This window comes from Pieris napi, chromosome 17, assembly GCF_905475465.1.
Source record: "Pieris napi chromosome 17, ilPieNapi1.2, whole genome shotgun sequence".
NCBI lineage: Eukaryota > Metazoa > Arthropoda > Insecta > Lepidoptera > Pieridae > Pieris > Pieris napi.
This window is the reverse complement of record NC_062250.1, coordinates 6,084,867-6,097,169: the sequence shown is the minus strand read 5'-3', so window position 1 is coordinate 6,097,169 and position 12,303 is coordinate 6,084,867. Positions and strand designations below refer to the sequence as shown.

Here is a 12,303-nt window from a genome sequence, read left to right as displayed (position 1 = left end):
AGGTCAACAAAAGGTCCAACAAAGATGATTTGTGAATTGTGACCATCAACATCTGGTATTCGCGTAATTGCAGGAACCATTTGTGTCAGGGCAAAGTCTTGATCGGCTTTACTCACTCAGCTGTCATGTAAATAAATAAATTTAAAAAATCTAGTCTGTGACTGTATTATTTGTGATTTTGTGCGCGTGTTTGCTACTACGTCGGACGTAAATAAACAAATTAATTAATAAATTAATGACTACTAGGACGTCAGTTGATCACCAAATTGTGAGAATATTAAAAACAATGATCGTTTTAAATAAGACAAGACTGATTCTTTTGCAGGTTTTATATTTCTAAAGGCGTGAATATGTCGTTCAGTGATCGTTGTTGTTACCCTGGTTGTCATGAGAGTGGAAGTAAGTAAATAAAACTAAGTCTTTTCGTCATTTGAAATTTTAATACTCTGGGAGAGTATGGATCTAAACTAATATATATATAGTATTACATGCTGTTTTGTATGTACTTAGTGGTACAAAATTTCTAAGCACTTACTGAAATTCCAATTAAATATAATAGTTCACATGTGAGACAGAAATAAAAATTACCATACAATTCATTTTTCAGATTCACATAAAATCCTACATGGCTTTCCAAGCCCCACTTGTGATCTACAGAGATTTAGATCTTGGGTCTATGCAATTGGTGGTGATATTCTTTACTTGGATAATTTCTACATTCACAAATATTGCAGAGTCTGTCATTATCACTTTGAAGAGAAATATTTTTGCCCTTATAATGGAATTAATAATATGGCTATACCAACACTCGAGATCTCTGGTAAGTAGTAGAATTTTTAATAATATATTATTAAATTTAGTTAATATTAATAAAAATTACAGCTATAGCTTAGCTTTCAAGTTAATGTTTAAATAGTGTTTATTAGGCAGGTTTTTATTTTTTATTTTCTTTTACTTTTGGTGCTTCTCAAATTCAAGTAAGAACATAAACATACTTTAAAAGCCAATATTAAGGTATAGTAATTTATACATATATATTTGTTGTACAGGGCTTCCTGTTAATTAATATCAAGCCAAAGTCGCATTATGGAAGTGAAAATATCATTTTTGTGTTTGTACTTCCAAAAAACATTGTGTTAGGGTTAGAACAGTTATATTAGATATAAGAAGTTGTATTATTTTAGGGTTAGAACTAAATTAATCATCTTTTTATGTCACTTACCAACATTGCATAGTGTTTTTTTTAAATATTGTCACATAGATGGATGTAAGAACGTTACATGTCCATAAAATTCACTAAATTTTTTGAGCTTAAATCAATTAAATTACTTTGAAATTCCAGATCCCGTGAGTTTTGAAAGTGTTTCTGAAGGTATTTCTTGTGTCTCTTCTCAGGTGGAAATCCCACAAGAAAAGAAGCAAAATTTATTACATCATTCAGGTATATAATATGGAATTGAGTTTTTTTTAGAGGTTCAAATCTATGACTTCAGCATGTGCAATGCTCACTCAACATGTGCTTTAAATATAACTAATTCTAGCGTAGTTATACCGGCTTTTCATGATAGTTATGTTTTATGCTTTTCTACTGTAATTACTTAAACTTTGTTTTGTTTTTTAACATTGTGTTACTTTTCAATAGACAAGCAGTTTTTAGCTGTTTACCATTAAAATGATATTCAGATATTTTTACAGAAAATGATGAAAATGTGGATCACAACTATTGTCAATTGCAAGATGATAATTATTGCCCTGAAACGGTTGCTGTTGAATGTAAGACTTTTTAAATATATTAAATGATTAAAAAATTTATGTTTGTGGATATTTAACATTATTTAATATAAAGTTATTTCTAGTTATTTAAACAACTCTTAACTCAACTGTTCTTAACCTCTAAACCTCTGTTTAAAAATATTTTTAGTAATGAAATTGTCTTGTGGGCCTCTATTCACTAACTTTGTTTTACATTATCTAAATATAATAAGTCTCCGACATTAGATATTTTGAATCATGTTGTTCAGTACAACAATAGTTCCAGAGATTTTTAATTTTGAAATTTTGTTTAAACTGCTAATAACAAACAAAATATTTTGTTGAATTATTTTTAAGTAGTAATAATAATAATGATATAATTCCCGCTTAATTATTTCAGATGAAATAATCAGTGATAATATGCAGATTTCGGAATTATCAAATGAGGCTATTGAAGAAGTAAGTGAATCTGGTAGGTGAAATTATAAAAAAAAATAGTTTTTGTTCTCTTGCTCATTATTTTAATTTATGAGCTCTAAGAACAGACTCTGGGGCTATCTGTATATTTAATCGCTTTTTAATAAATCGATTATATTACTTACTCTGTTTTTTAAAGTTAAACAGATAAAATATGCGGTTTTAGATGAAACCAATGTAAAAAATGTGGGCCAACAGCGCCATCTGTGCGATAAATGTAAACAAGGAATGTTATTTGTTGTCGAAAAATTAAATTTACCGTTTTAAAAAAATGCAACTTTTCGAACGGTTATAAAAAATCCATTAATTTTCCCGTCACATCCCTACAAGAAGTATTAAAACTGTCGAACTGTAATAGCTTGACAGTGACAGACAATGACATTACACAAAATGTAGTAGCTACGACACGAAATTCTGCGACTGTTTCTCCACAGACTACTTAGTCAATGTTACAATATGTCATTTTGTTTTAGGTATTTCATTTATTTCGAATCATTTCAATAACCGGCTCACGAAACGCCAACCACAATGTTTAAGTTCACAAATCGTAACTGGTTCAGAAGTGGACTCGGGTAAGATTTTTATTTATTTAGAAAATTCAAACATAAAAATACCGACTCAATATGACGTGTTCTGATAGAATTTGATGCTGTAGTACATATATACAATCATATAACATACATTATTTATTTATTTCATAATCCCACAGCTAACAAAAAATATATAAAAACAATTACACTAAAAATGTAGCCGAAGTTGAAATAACCAAAATAGTTCTAACTTTAATACATTTAATCAATTACATAGTAAAGACTAATTTGGCTGTGATGTGTGATGATGTAAAATTAAGAATATGTAGGTACGTAATTTTATTTCAGATGATATCATGTAGTAGCTATAACTCGTATTGTTTTCGTTGAGATTCTAAGGTATCAATTTCAAAAAGTTCTCACGCGACTTTTTAGGCATTAAACTTATTAAGGGGGGAACGTGTGGTCTGATCGCTAAATAGCGATCTCTTTCCTAGTAAGGAAAAAGAAATACAAAAATAAGATTACAGATAACAATTCAAAAAAATTCAAAATTCAAAAATCATTTATTCACAAAGGTAACACAATGTACACTTGTGATTCGTCATTAATGAAATAAATATTAATGCTTCTAATTTTACATTTACTGCCAGTTCTCAAATCAAGGGCGTAGAACGGAAGAGAAGAACTGGCAATAAAGTCTCCGCCACTCTTTTTAATCGCCATGTTTTTTTTTTTTTTTACACATCGTTTGTAAGGAGCTGCAACCATTACACCATGTTCCACATGACATTTTAAGTAATTAATAATAATAACATAAATTAAAAACAAAGACTTGTCCCCTATCAGCAGGAGGCATGGTGAAATAGGAGCACGCACTTACATTCTCGTGGGAACAACACGCAAACACATAGTCGAAATAATTAACATCACCGCATACACGAATTCAAGTACGACCAGTCACCACAAGTAGCACCCGTTCACGAGTATGACGCATGGCCAGCCATCGGCCCCCTCGCCATATTTTAGGGAGAGAGACAGCCCGACGCATGGACGCCGCCACAAGCAATGACATTTAAGCGAGCATGACGATCCTTGAAATGTGGACTTGGCTACATAAGAAAATAATAAACTTCTACAATTACCAAAATTTATTTAAAAACTAAAAGCTAATCCAAAAATTAAGAGTCATGAATCCCAATTAAAGCTAGGATCTAAAATATAATAAAAATAATATACAGTCAACATCTGTTACAACGACATCGAAGGGACTACTATTTGGCCGTAAAACCGATAGTCGTAACATCCGATGACGTTGTTATTAAGTACCTAATACAATAGAATTCAGCCGGGACCTTTGATTTTGGTCAATATAACCGGTATGCTGTTCTAAACGATGTCGTCGCATATGGTTTTTACTTAAATTACAATAAGGACAGGGTAAAGATGTGTTTATGTAGATTTTTTTACCTTTTAATAAGAAATCGTAAATTTTTCAGGTATTAAAAATATTTCACATATGTCTAAAAATGCGAGGATCATAAATATTCAATCTCGAACCGAGTGTAACAGGATTAATAATGGTGAGTATTCAAAATTAAAACACATCTGTGAATTGTTTTTTGAAGTGAAACTTCTTTATCGGGGTTGGAAAAAAATGTAGTGTAACATTTTTTCGTTACGCGTCACATTTTTCGGTTACGCGCCATGTTGCTTTTTGAAGTCAAACTTCTTTATCGGCGTTGGAATGAAAGTTCTTTATCGACGTATGGGAGAAAATTTGTAGCAAATCGTCACGTTTTTCGGTTACGCGCCATGTTGCTTTTTGAAGTCAAACTTCTTTATCGGCGTTAGAATGAATTTTTTATCGACGTATGGGAGAAATTTTGTAGCAAATCGTCACGTTTTTCGGTTACGCGCCATCTTTTTCTTGTCCCTACCACGGTTGATCCTAAGAGATTCGAAGCCATTAATAACATAAATATATAATAACGATAACAATGATAGTAATAATTCTATTACAATTAATGAAATTCTGTAATAATCTTAGTAGTAATAAGGTAAAATGAAATAATTGTATTTGTATTCATGTCTATGATAATAAAAGCCTTTTGTTAAACTTTATTTAACCAATTTCGTTAAATTGCCTATAGTAGATCATTTTTCGAAAAATAAGGCCATAAAGAAGTTTCACTTCTTACGTGTGTACACCTAGTACACGCACACATTTTTTTTTAGTTATATTATGTTCGTATACTAGCGACACAATATTTGCCTACGAATCGCTACGATGACGTCATACAATGAAACGCGCCATTAAAGTTATTCCGACTAAGCATATTATGTACATCTTCTCTACCTTAGCCACTGGAACCTTCGGGCCAGTCAGTGGTTAGACAAGTCGAGTATCCTCCCTTTAGGTTAAAGGAACAGTAGACCTTCCTTCGCAATATGTTTTTTTATTATTTTTTGAAGTTATACTACTTTAGGCGCGTTATGAAAAATTGATGAGAGTGAAATTTTACGATGCGCGCGCACCGTTACACAAAATTAACAGAATGAAGTTAGTTCTAGGTGGCATGAAAATCGATAATAACTATGTTCAAGTCGTATATTCTAGTATTTTTATATTTAGAACACGTGTTTCGTAACAGTACAATTAAACAGTGTGAATAAATAAATATTATTTTGGTGTTTTTATTAAATCAATTTCATATACGACGGTGATAGTATTTACTAATAATAATTTTATTGATTATTTTTAATATTTATCGTTAATGCATGCTGCTGCATGCTGCATTTTAGTTATTTTTTTCCATACGCCAAAGAAGTATAACTTCTAACGCGTGTACATATGTACACACACTCTTTTTAGTGTTTTTAATTGTAGAATTATCCAGGTGTAAGTATTGTGTAGTTCTACTGCAGTAATTTAATCATATACAATATACATACAGACTTAATTAATCGCTTTTCATTAATTTAATTAATTAATTAATCTTGATTAATGAACGCGATATTCAGGTGAAAATCAGTTATTTGGTTTAAATATGTTTAATGGCCAGTCATCACGTAATTAACGGTTTAACAGATTTTATTTATACATAAAAATATACATTCACTTTTAAATTTAATGTAAAATTTTAAAAATAAATTCGTCTTAGAAATAGGTAACTGTGACGAATAAATTGTATTTAATTAATTTAGCGAGAAATTTTGGGGCAGCTTATAGTTTTAAAGCGTAAAATATTAAATATTTTTTCAGACTCGAAGGATGAACAAATTAAGTCACTGAGAAAACAATGCCGCCTTTTAAAAGCAAAGCTTAAGAAACAACAGCAAAGAATATCGTGTTATAAGGAAGAAATTAAAAAATCTAAATATTTAACAAAAGAAAAGTTTGATGCCCTAACAGAGAGGGTACCAGAACTGGGCAAACGACTCATGTGGATGCAATTACACCAGCCAAAGAAAAAGAACGGTCATCGCTTTGATACAAAAGAGAAGTTAATGTGTCTCGCGATTAAGAAGTATAAACCCGAATGTTTTAAGTTTTTGAAAAAGACATTTCTTATGCCCGGGAATAAGACGTTGAAGAACTTTATAGCAAAATTGCAATTGCCTGATTCAAAGCCGGAGGAAGATGTAAGTTCTGATGATTTATTGATATATCTGTTAACGTAAAATTGTAAACACCGTTAGATTGATATCTATCTCGCGAGATTGTAAACTGTCGAAAGATTGTGAACCTCAGGGTACTGCTTACAATTTAACGTATTATTATTCGGTAGATTGTACTACACTAACTTAGTTATCATTCAAACTTCTTTGGTCAATTACAGATTAATTTTACTTCCCAACAATTTCATATAACTACCGAATAATAATACGTTAATTTGTAAGCAGTTCGTTGAGGTTCACAATCTTTCGACAGTTTATAATCTCGCGAGATAGATAACAATCTAACGGTTTTTACAATTTTACGGTGACATATCCACGGTCCGTTTCACAAGGCATTTTATTTTGCGAACTAGCGAACTGTAGAATCGACTCCCGGTGGGGGTCTTCCCTCAGAGATACGACCTCCAAACGTTTAAAAATCGAGTATACTCCTCCCTAAAAGGCCGGCAACGCACCCACTAAAAATGGGTGTCTATGGGCTGCGAAGACTGACCTTTTTGGTCGTCCCGTCAGCTCCTCTATTATTATTATATATATAAAAAAAATTCATTGTTAAAATTTCAATTTCATTTCTGAAAAAATCACAGTTGTTTTTCGACAACTGACGTTAAAGTTATTAACGAAAGTTTAAATTAACAACATTATTTATTTATTGACAGCTTATGTATGGCCAAATTTCAACTAAAAAATTTAATACAATTTAGTGATTTTTATAAGATATTCCAGAAAATATTATACTTGCCTTATACCCATCACATTGGTCATCTGAACTAGCCCGACTACGAATGGAGTGTGTTAAGGCGCGTCGCCGTTACACGCGTTTTAGAAGAAGGCATCTCAGTTATCGTGATCCGGACGAAGAGGCAAGTTTATATACTTCTTATCAAGAAGCAAAAAGGGCTCTTCGGTTGGAAATAGCTGAAGCAAAGGATAGGGCATGGAAGGAGCTCCTGAACTCTTTGGATCGTGATCCTTGGGGGCGACCGTACAATATTGTCATGAGTAAACTCCGTCCCTGGAGGCCGCCGCTAACATCCACAATGGAGCCGACGTTTCTGGGGATGGTTGTTACATCGTTGTTTCCTTGTGATTCTACTCCTTTTATTAATGTTGACTTCGATCATTCAGAAGATATTCCTGAGGTGTCAGAGGGTGAGTTAGGGGCTGGTGTTTTTAAAATTCAAAACAAAAAAACCGCTCCTGGTCCAGATGGATTGCATGGAACGGTTTGGGCGCAATCTCTTAATAATGGCTTATTTAACAGATTTCGAGATCTCCTTTCTGATCTTTTGAGGAAAGGCATATTCCCTAATAGCTGGAAAGTTGGACAATTGCTTCTTCTTAGGAAGTTAGGGAAACCGGTAGATTCACCTTCGGCCTATCGACCTATTGTTTTACTTCCTGAGGTGGGCAAACTGTTTGAGCGAATAATTGTCTCGCGCCTCGAGAAGCATCTTCAGATTATTGGTCCAAATCTGTCTGATACTCAATTCGGTTTTCGGCGTGCTCGCTCTACAATTGACGCTTTAGCTAAGTTAAGGGACTTGTGCGAAGAAACTGTCTCTGGGGGTGGGGTTGTGTTGGCGGTTTCGCTAGATATTGCGAATGCGTTCAATACTATTCCCTGGAGAGCGATTATGGATGGTCTCCTTTATCATGGTGTGCCTGTGTACTTACGTCATGTAGTAGGAACTTATCTCTCTGATCGATCGATCATTTATCCAAGTCGGGAAGGTTGGAGATGCTATCAGGTTCGATGTGAAGTTCCACAGGGTTCTGTTCTTGGGCCCCTTTTGTGGAACATTGGATTTGATGCAGTCCTTCGAGGTAGACTGATGCCAGGAGTAGGTTTAATATGTTATGCGGATGATACACTTGTGACGGCCAAGGGATGTAATTATCAGGAGGCGAGTTTGTTAGTTACTGCTGGAGTGGAAGAAGTAGTGACTCGTATAAGACAACTTGGTCTTCGAGTCGCTCTACAAAAATCAGATGTCATATGTTTCGCTAGGAGGTCACCACCTAGAGGCGCTGAGATAATAGTGGATGGTGTTCATATGGCATTAAAGTCGACGTTGAAATACCTCGGGTTGGTTCTTGACGCCCGATGGACTTTCAAGGCTCATTTTGCTGCCCTGGAACCCAAGCTTGATTCAACTGTAATGGCATAGGCTCCTTTATGCTGGAGTGGTGCGTGCAAAGGCGCTTTATGGGTGTCCGATATGGGCAGATAAGTTGTCTTTTTACAACAAGGCTTTACTGAGACGGTCACAGCGTAAAGTTGCCATAAGAATTGCTAGGGCATACCGTACCGTATCCTGTGACGCGGCATGTGTCATAGCCGCCACTCCGCCTTGGCATTTGGAAGCTTTGGCTTTGGGTGAAATTTTTTGGAGACGAGCTGAAGCCAGGAGTGGTGGTTTTGACCCACCTCTGGAGGTAGTCAAGGTCTGGAAGGAGGAGTATCGCCGCCTAATTTTGCTAGAATGGAGGGATGATTTAAGTGAATGTCGGTTTGGTTTACAAACCGTTGATCTTATTCGTCCCTTCTTGAAACACTGGGTGGACCGACGGTGGGGATCGCTTTCCTATCGGCTCGTTCAGGTTCTCTCTGGGCATGGATGCTTTGGGAGTTACCTGCATCGAATCGTTGGGAGAGAGGCGACACCTGCTTGTCATCATTGTGACTGTAGAGAGGATACGGTGAGGCACACTGTTGAGGAGTGTCCGGCTTGGGACGGCTTTCGCTCGGTCCTTGCTGATAGCATTGTTGGCAATCTGTCGCTTCCACTAATTATCCAAAGAATGGTGGAAGCTGACAATGACGGCCCCTGGAATGCCTTCAAGGCTTTTTGTGAGGCCGTCATGACTGAGAAAGAGAATGCGGAGCGCCAGCGCGAAAACAATTCTGATGCTCCGCCGGTAAGAAAACGACGACTGGGGCAGCGACGCCGTGCTTTCGCACGTCTACCCTAAGTTAAGATGCTGATGATTTGTTCGTGGGAGGAGTCACGTTGATATTGTGGCATTCGCGTTTGGCGGGGGTAAGGATAGGGCACAGCTGTTACCTGCCTCCGCCCTTTGGCGAGCCGAAGGCATCCGTCAGGTTTTAGTGGGTAGGTGTGTAAATATTATGTCTGAGTCCCACATAATCCCTGCTGGAGTAAAATTCAGCAGGGATATGCGTAAAAGCATTTCCTGACGTTAAAAAAAAAAAATAAAAAAAATACCCATCACATTCATACCACATCTTAAAGTACTGAACTGATTTTGTTGGGCTCACATGCTTAAAAAGCTAATATTTGGAAATACTTAAATATAACGTAATTAGACAAAATTCTTCTACCTAACGTTATTATATTATGTAATCAAAATTTTCCTATTCTTTCATAAATGTTTGAAGATTTTCTATATATTATGTATTCCGTCTGTGGCTAGATGTATAGTATAATTGATTTTTGTTGTATATAATCTATGTTAGCGGTAGGATTACAAAATAAATTAAAGCCTTAAAAAGGTTTCAATCAACAAACTTTTAAACAGACGTAATTTTTATACAAGCATTCATCCCCCATTACAACCCCTTACAGCCTTTTTCCCATTAAAATTAGTGTCCTTTCTCAGTCTTGCGATTCTGTAACTCACTTTTCGAACTCTCACAGCGGTTTTCGCAGCGGTGGTCGCGCTCAAATCAGTCGTGAAGCATTCATTTTACGATTTGCTATTCTGATAAGGAGGGAGCTTGTAGTTTATTGTTTACCAGAATGCCAAATCGTAAAATGACTGATTTGAGCGCGACCGCCGCTGTGTAAACTGCTGTGTGAGTTACAGAATCGCAAGGCTGTGCCAAATTTCATTTAAATCAGTTCAGTTTAGATGTGATTGCGTAGCAGACAGTTTCGAATTTATAATTTTAAAATGGATTCCATTCCAAAATTAACGAATACACGTCAAAGAGTTTTAAGGTACACATTTATTGCAGGAACCTAATATCGATGACATTGAAAACGAAGAAGTCGTTTCCGACACTTTGCTCGATGGAGTGGATTCGGAAACTCAAATTTCATATGAGACGCACAAAAATGTGCTCGGAGAATTCATACAATTCAATAATAGCACCAATTTGGCTGATTTTACTGACTTTCAGCATGGTTTATGTTAGCGCACCACCGGGCTCGCCGTTCGTAATCTCCAGGGTTAAATTCTAGTGAAAAATATATTTTATTTCCTTATTGTAATATGACGGGACTCCTAAGAGATATTTTCGTATAAAAAAGTATACAATAAAAATATTGTTATATTCTTGGGTAGCTGGCCTTTCTCAGGAATCGAACACTTTAATGTGACAGCGAAGTGAAATTGGGCGTCTGTCGGCGTTCCTATAATTGTGACTTGTATTGTGATATAAGAACTTAATAAAGAATAGAAAAGTAAAGTACTCTGTAATTTTTATAGTCTGTAGCAAATTGGAGTTTAGCTATAGCTGCCTCGTTATATATTATTAATAAATAAATGAAACATATTATAAACATATTTAATAAATGAAACTGAAAATCGAATTATATGTTTTTTTGTTTTGAGGGAGTTTAAGACTTATGACGCATGTCCGTATCCAATACGCTTTTGACAGATGTCAAAATTGAATGTGTGTGTTTCTACGCATTTAACACTCGCTTGTACGGTAACGAAAACATTGTGAGGAAACCATGCCTTAGACCCAAGTCAATGGCGTGTGACAGAAGGTTGATCAACTATTTTCCTAATAAGAAATAGGTCTATGGAACTAAATGATAAGCTACTATGGCGAGTTATTCAAAATTTGATAATTAAGGTACAGGTGCTATAAACATATAGTTGTTTGACCATCATAATTTTGGTTTCTTAATTAATTTTATTAGTAGGTGTTAAAAAAATTGTATCTAAATAATGCTTTATTAATTTATTTTGTAACGTTTGTATCTTAGAAATCTTGTTTTTGCATGCATCCCATAAAGAAAAAAGGCATGCGTATTCGTTAATTTTTCTCACTAACTTACTGTTTATAAGTCTTTTCTTGCAAGATTCTATAATACAATATGCTTTATCGACAATATTGACATTACATGGCATTTTCAAGTATTTTTGGTAGTTTAAGGGTCTGTTTCACAATGTATAGATAAAGTACCAAATAGCTATGAAACACATAAGTTATTTGGAAGATAAATTGTGCTATTTGACACTTCATCGACTCATAACTTATAATGGACTTTATGTGACGAATAGCGCTATCTGACAGTCGTGAAACGCAACAATAGTTTTTATCCTACCAATAAGTAATAAATAGCTAATTTGGAACTTATCGGTACATTGTGAAACAGACCCTAAGTATCGCTCTTTTTAATATTTCTTACGCCCTGCATTTTATGCCATAAATTAACCATACCACAATCCAAACAAACTTTCTAATGATGAGTCCCTTAGGGATGAAGAACAATAAAGTTGAATAAAACAAATAATATTTTGTGCGATTTATTAAATTTTAACAGTTATAATAAGATTTTACTTCAGTCGTCATTAGTTGTAATTGAAACAAAAATCTATTTTAATTGTCTTACAATTTTCGTTCATTGCACGATGAACCAGAATGAACCAGATCAAAGATAAAATGACTTAAGCGCCAAGTTAAGTTCAAACTGGCTTTACAATTAACTATCAATTAAAATTAATAGGTAACTATTTAATTTATTGCAACATTAGTTTCTCTCTGATTAAACGTTCAATTTTAATTTTCAATAATAATTTCTTTGGGTAGAATAATTTAAGGATAAAGATAAATATTAACAAATGACAAAAAATAATTTAAAAATAACTATAATTTAAAATA

The 12,303-nt window shown here is 34.4% G+C and overlaps 1 protein-coding gene across 4 annotated transcripts; it reads left to right on the top strand.

Annotated features, from left to right (window-relative positions):
• The first annotated feature begins 253 nt into the window (after nucleotides 1–253).
• On the top strand, nucleotides 254–10,875 carry LOC125057961. Of its 4 annotated transcripts, XM_047661931.1 has the most exons (9): nucleotides 254–399; nucleotides 608–820; nucleotides 1,396–1,441; nucleotides 1,696–1,773; nucleotides 2,153–2,224; nucleotides 2,703–2,801; nucleotides 4,259–4,342; nucleotides 6,025–6,404; nucleotides 10,423–10,875. In XM_047661931.1, the coding sequence occupies exons 1-9, from the start codon at nucleotides 388–390 to the stop codon at nucleotides 10,600–10,602; spliced, it is 1,164 nt and encodes a 387-aa protein (XP_047517887.1). In that variant the 5' UTR covers nucleotides 254–387; the 3' UTR covers nucleotides 10,603–10,875. The 4 variants fall into 4 exon arrangements, with proteins under 4 accessions (XP_047517887.1, XP_047517888.1, XP_047517889.1 ...); XM_047661932.1 differs by lacking the exon at nucleotides 4,259–4,342; XM_047661933.1 differs by lacking the exon at nucleotides 254–399 and having other exon boundaries at nucleotides 693–820; nucleotides 1,343–1,441.
• Nucleotides 10,876–12,303: the final 1,428 nt, after the last annotated feature.

Bases quoted from the DNA above. Each gene is read 5' to 3' on its own strand.
- LOC125057961 (XM_047661931.1), top strand. The intron at 4,343-6,024 runs GTGAGTATTCAA...ATATTTTTTCAG, and splicing joins GTGTAACAGGATTAATAATG to ACTCGAAGGATGAACAAATT. The intron at 6,405-10,422 runs GTAAGTTCTGAT...CATTTATTGCAG, and splicing joins ATTCAAAGCCGGAGGAAGAT to GAACCTAATATCGATGACAT.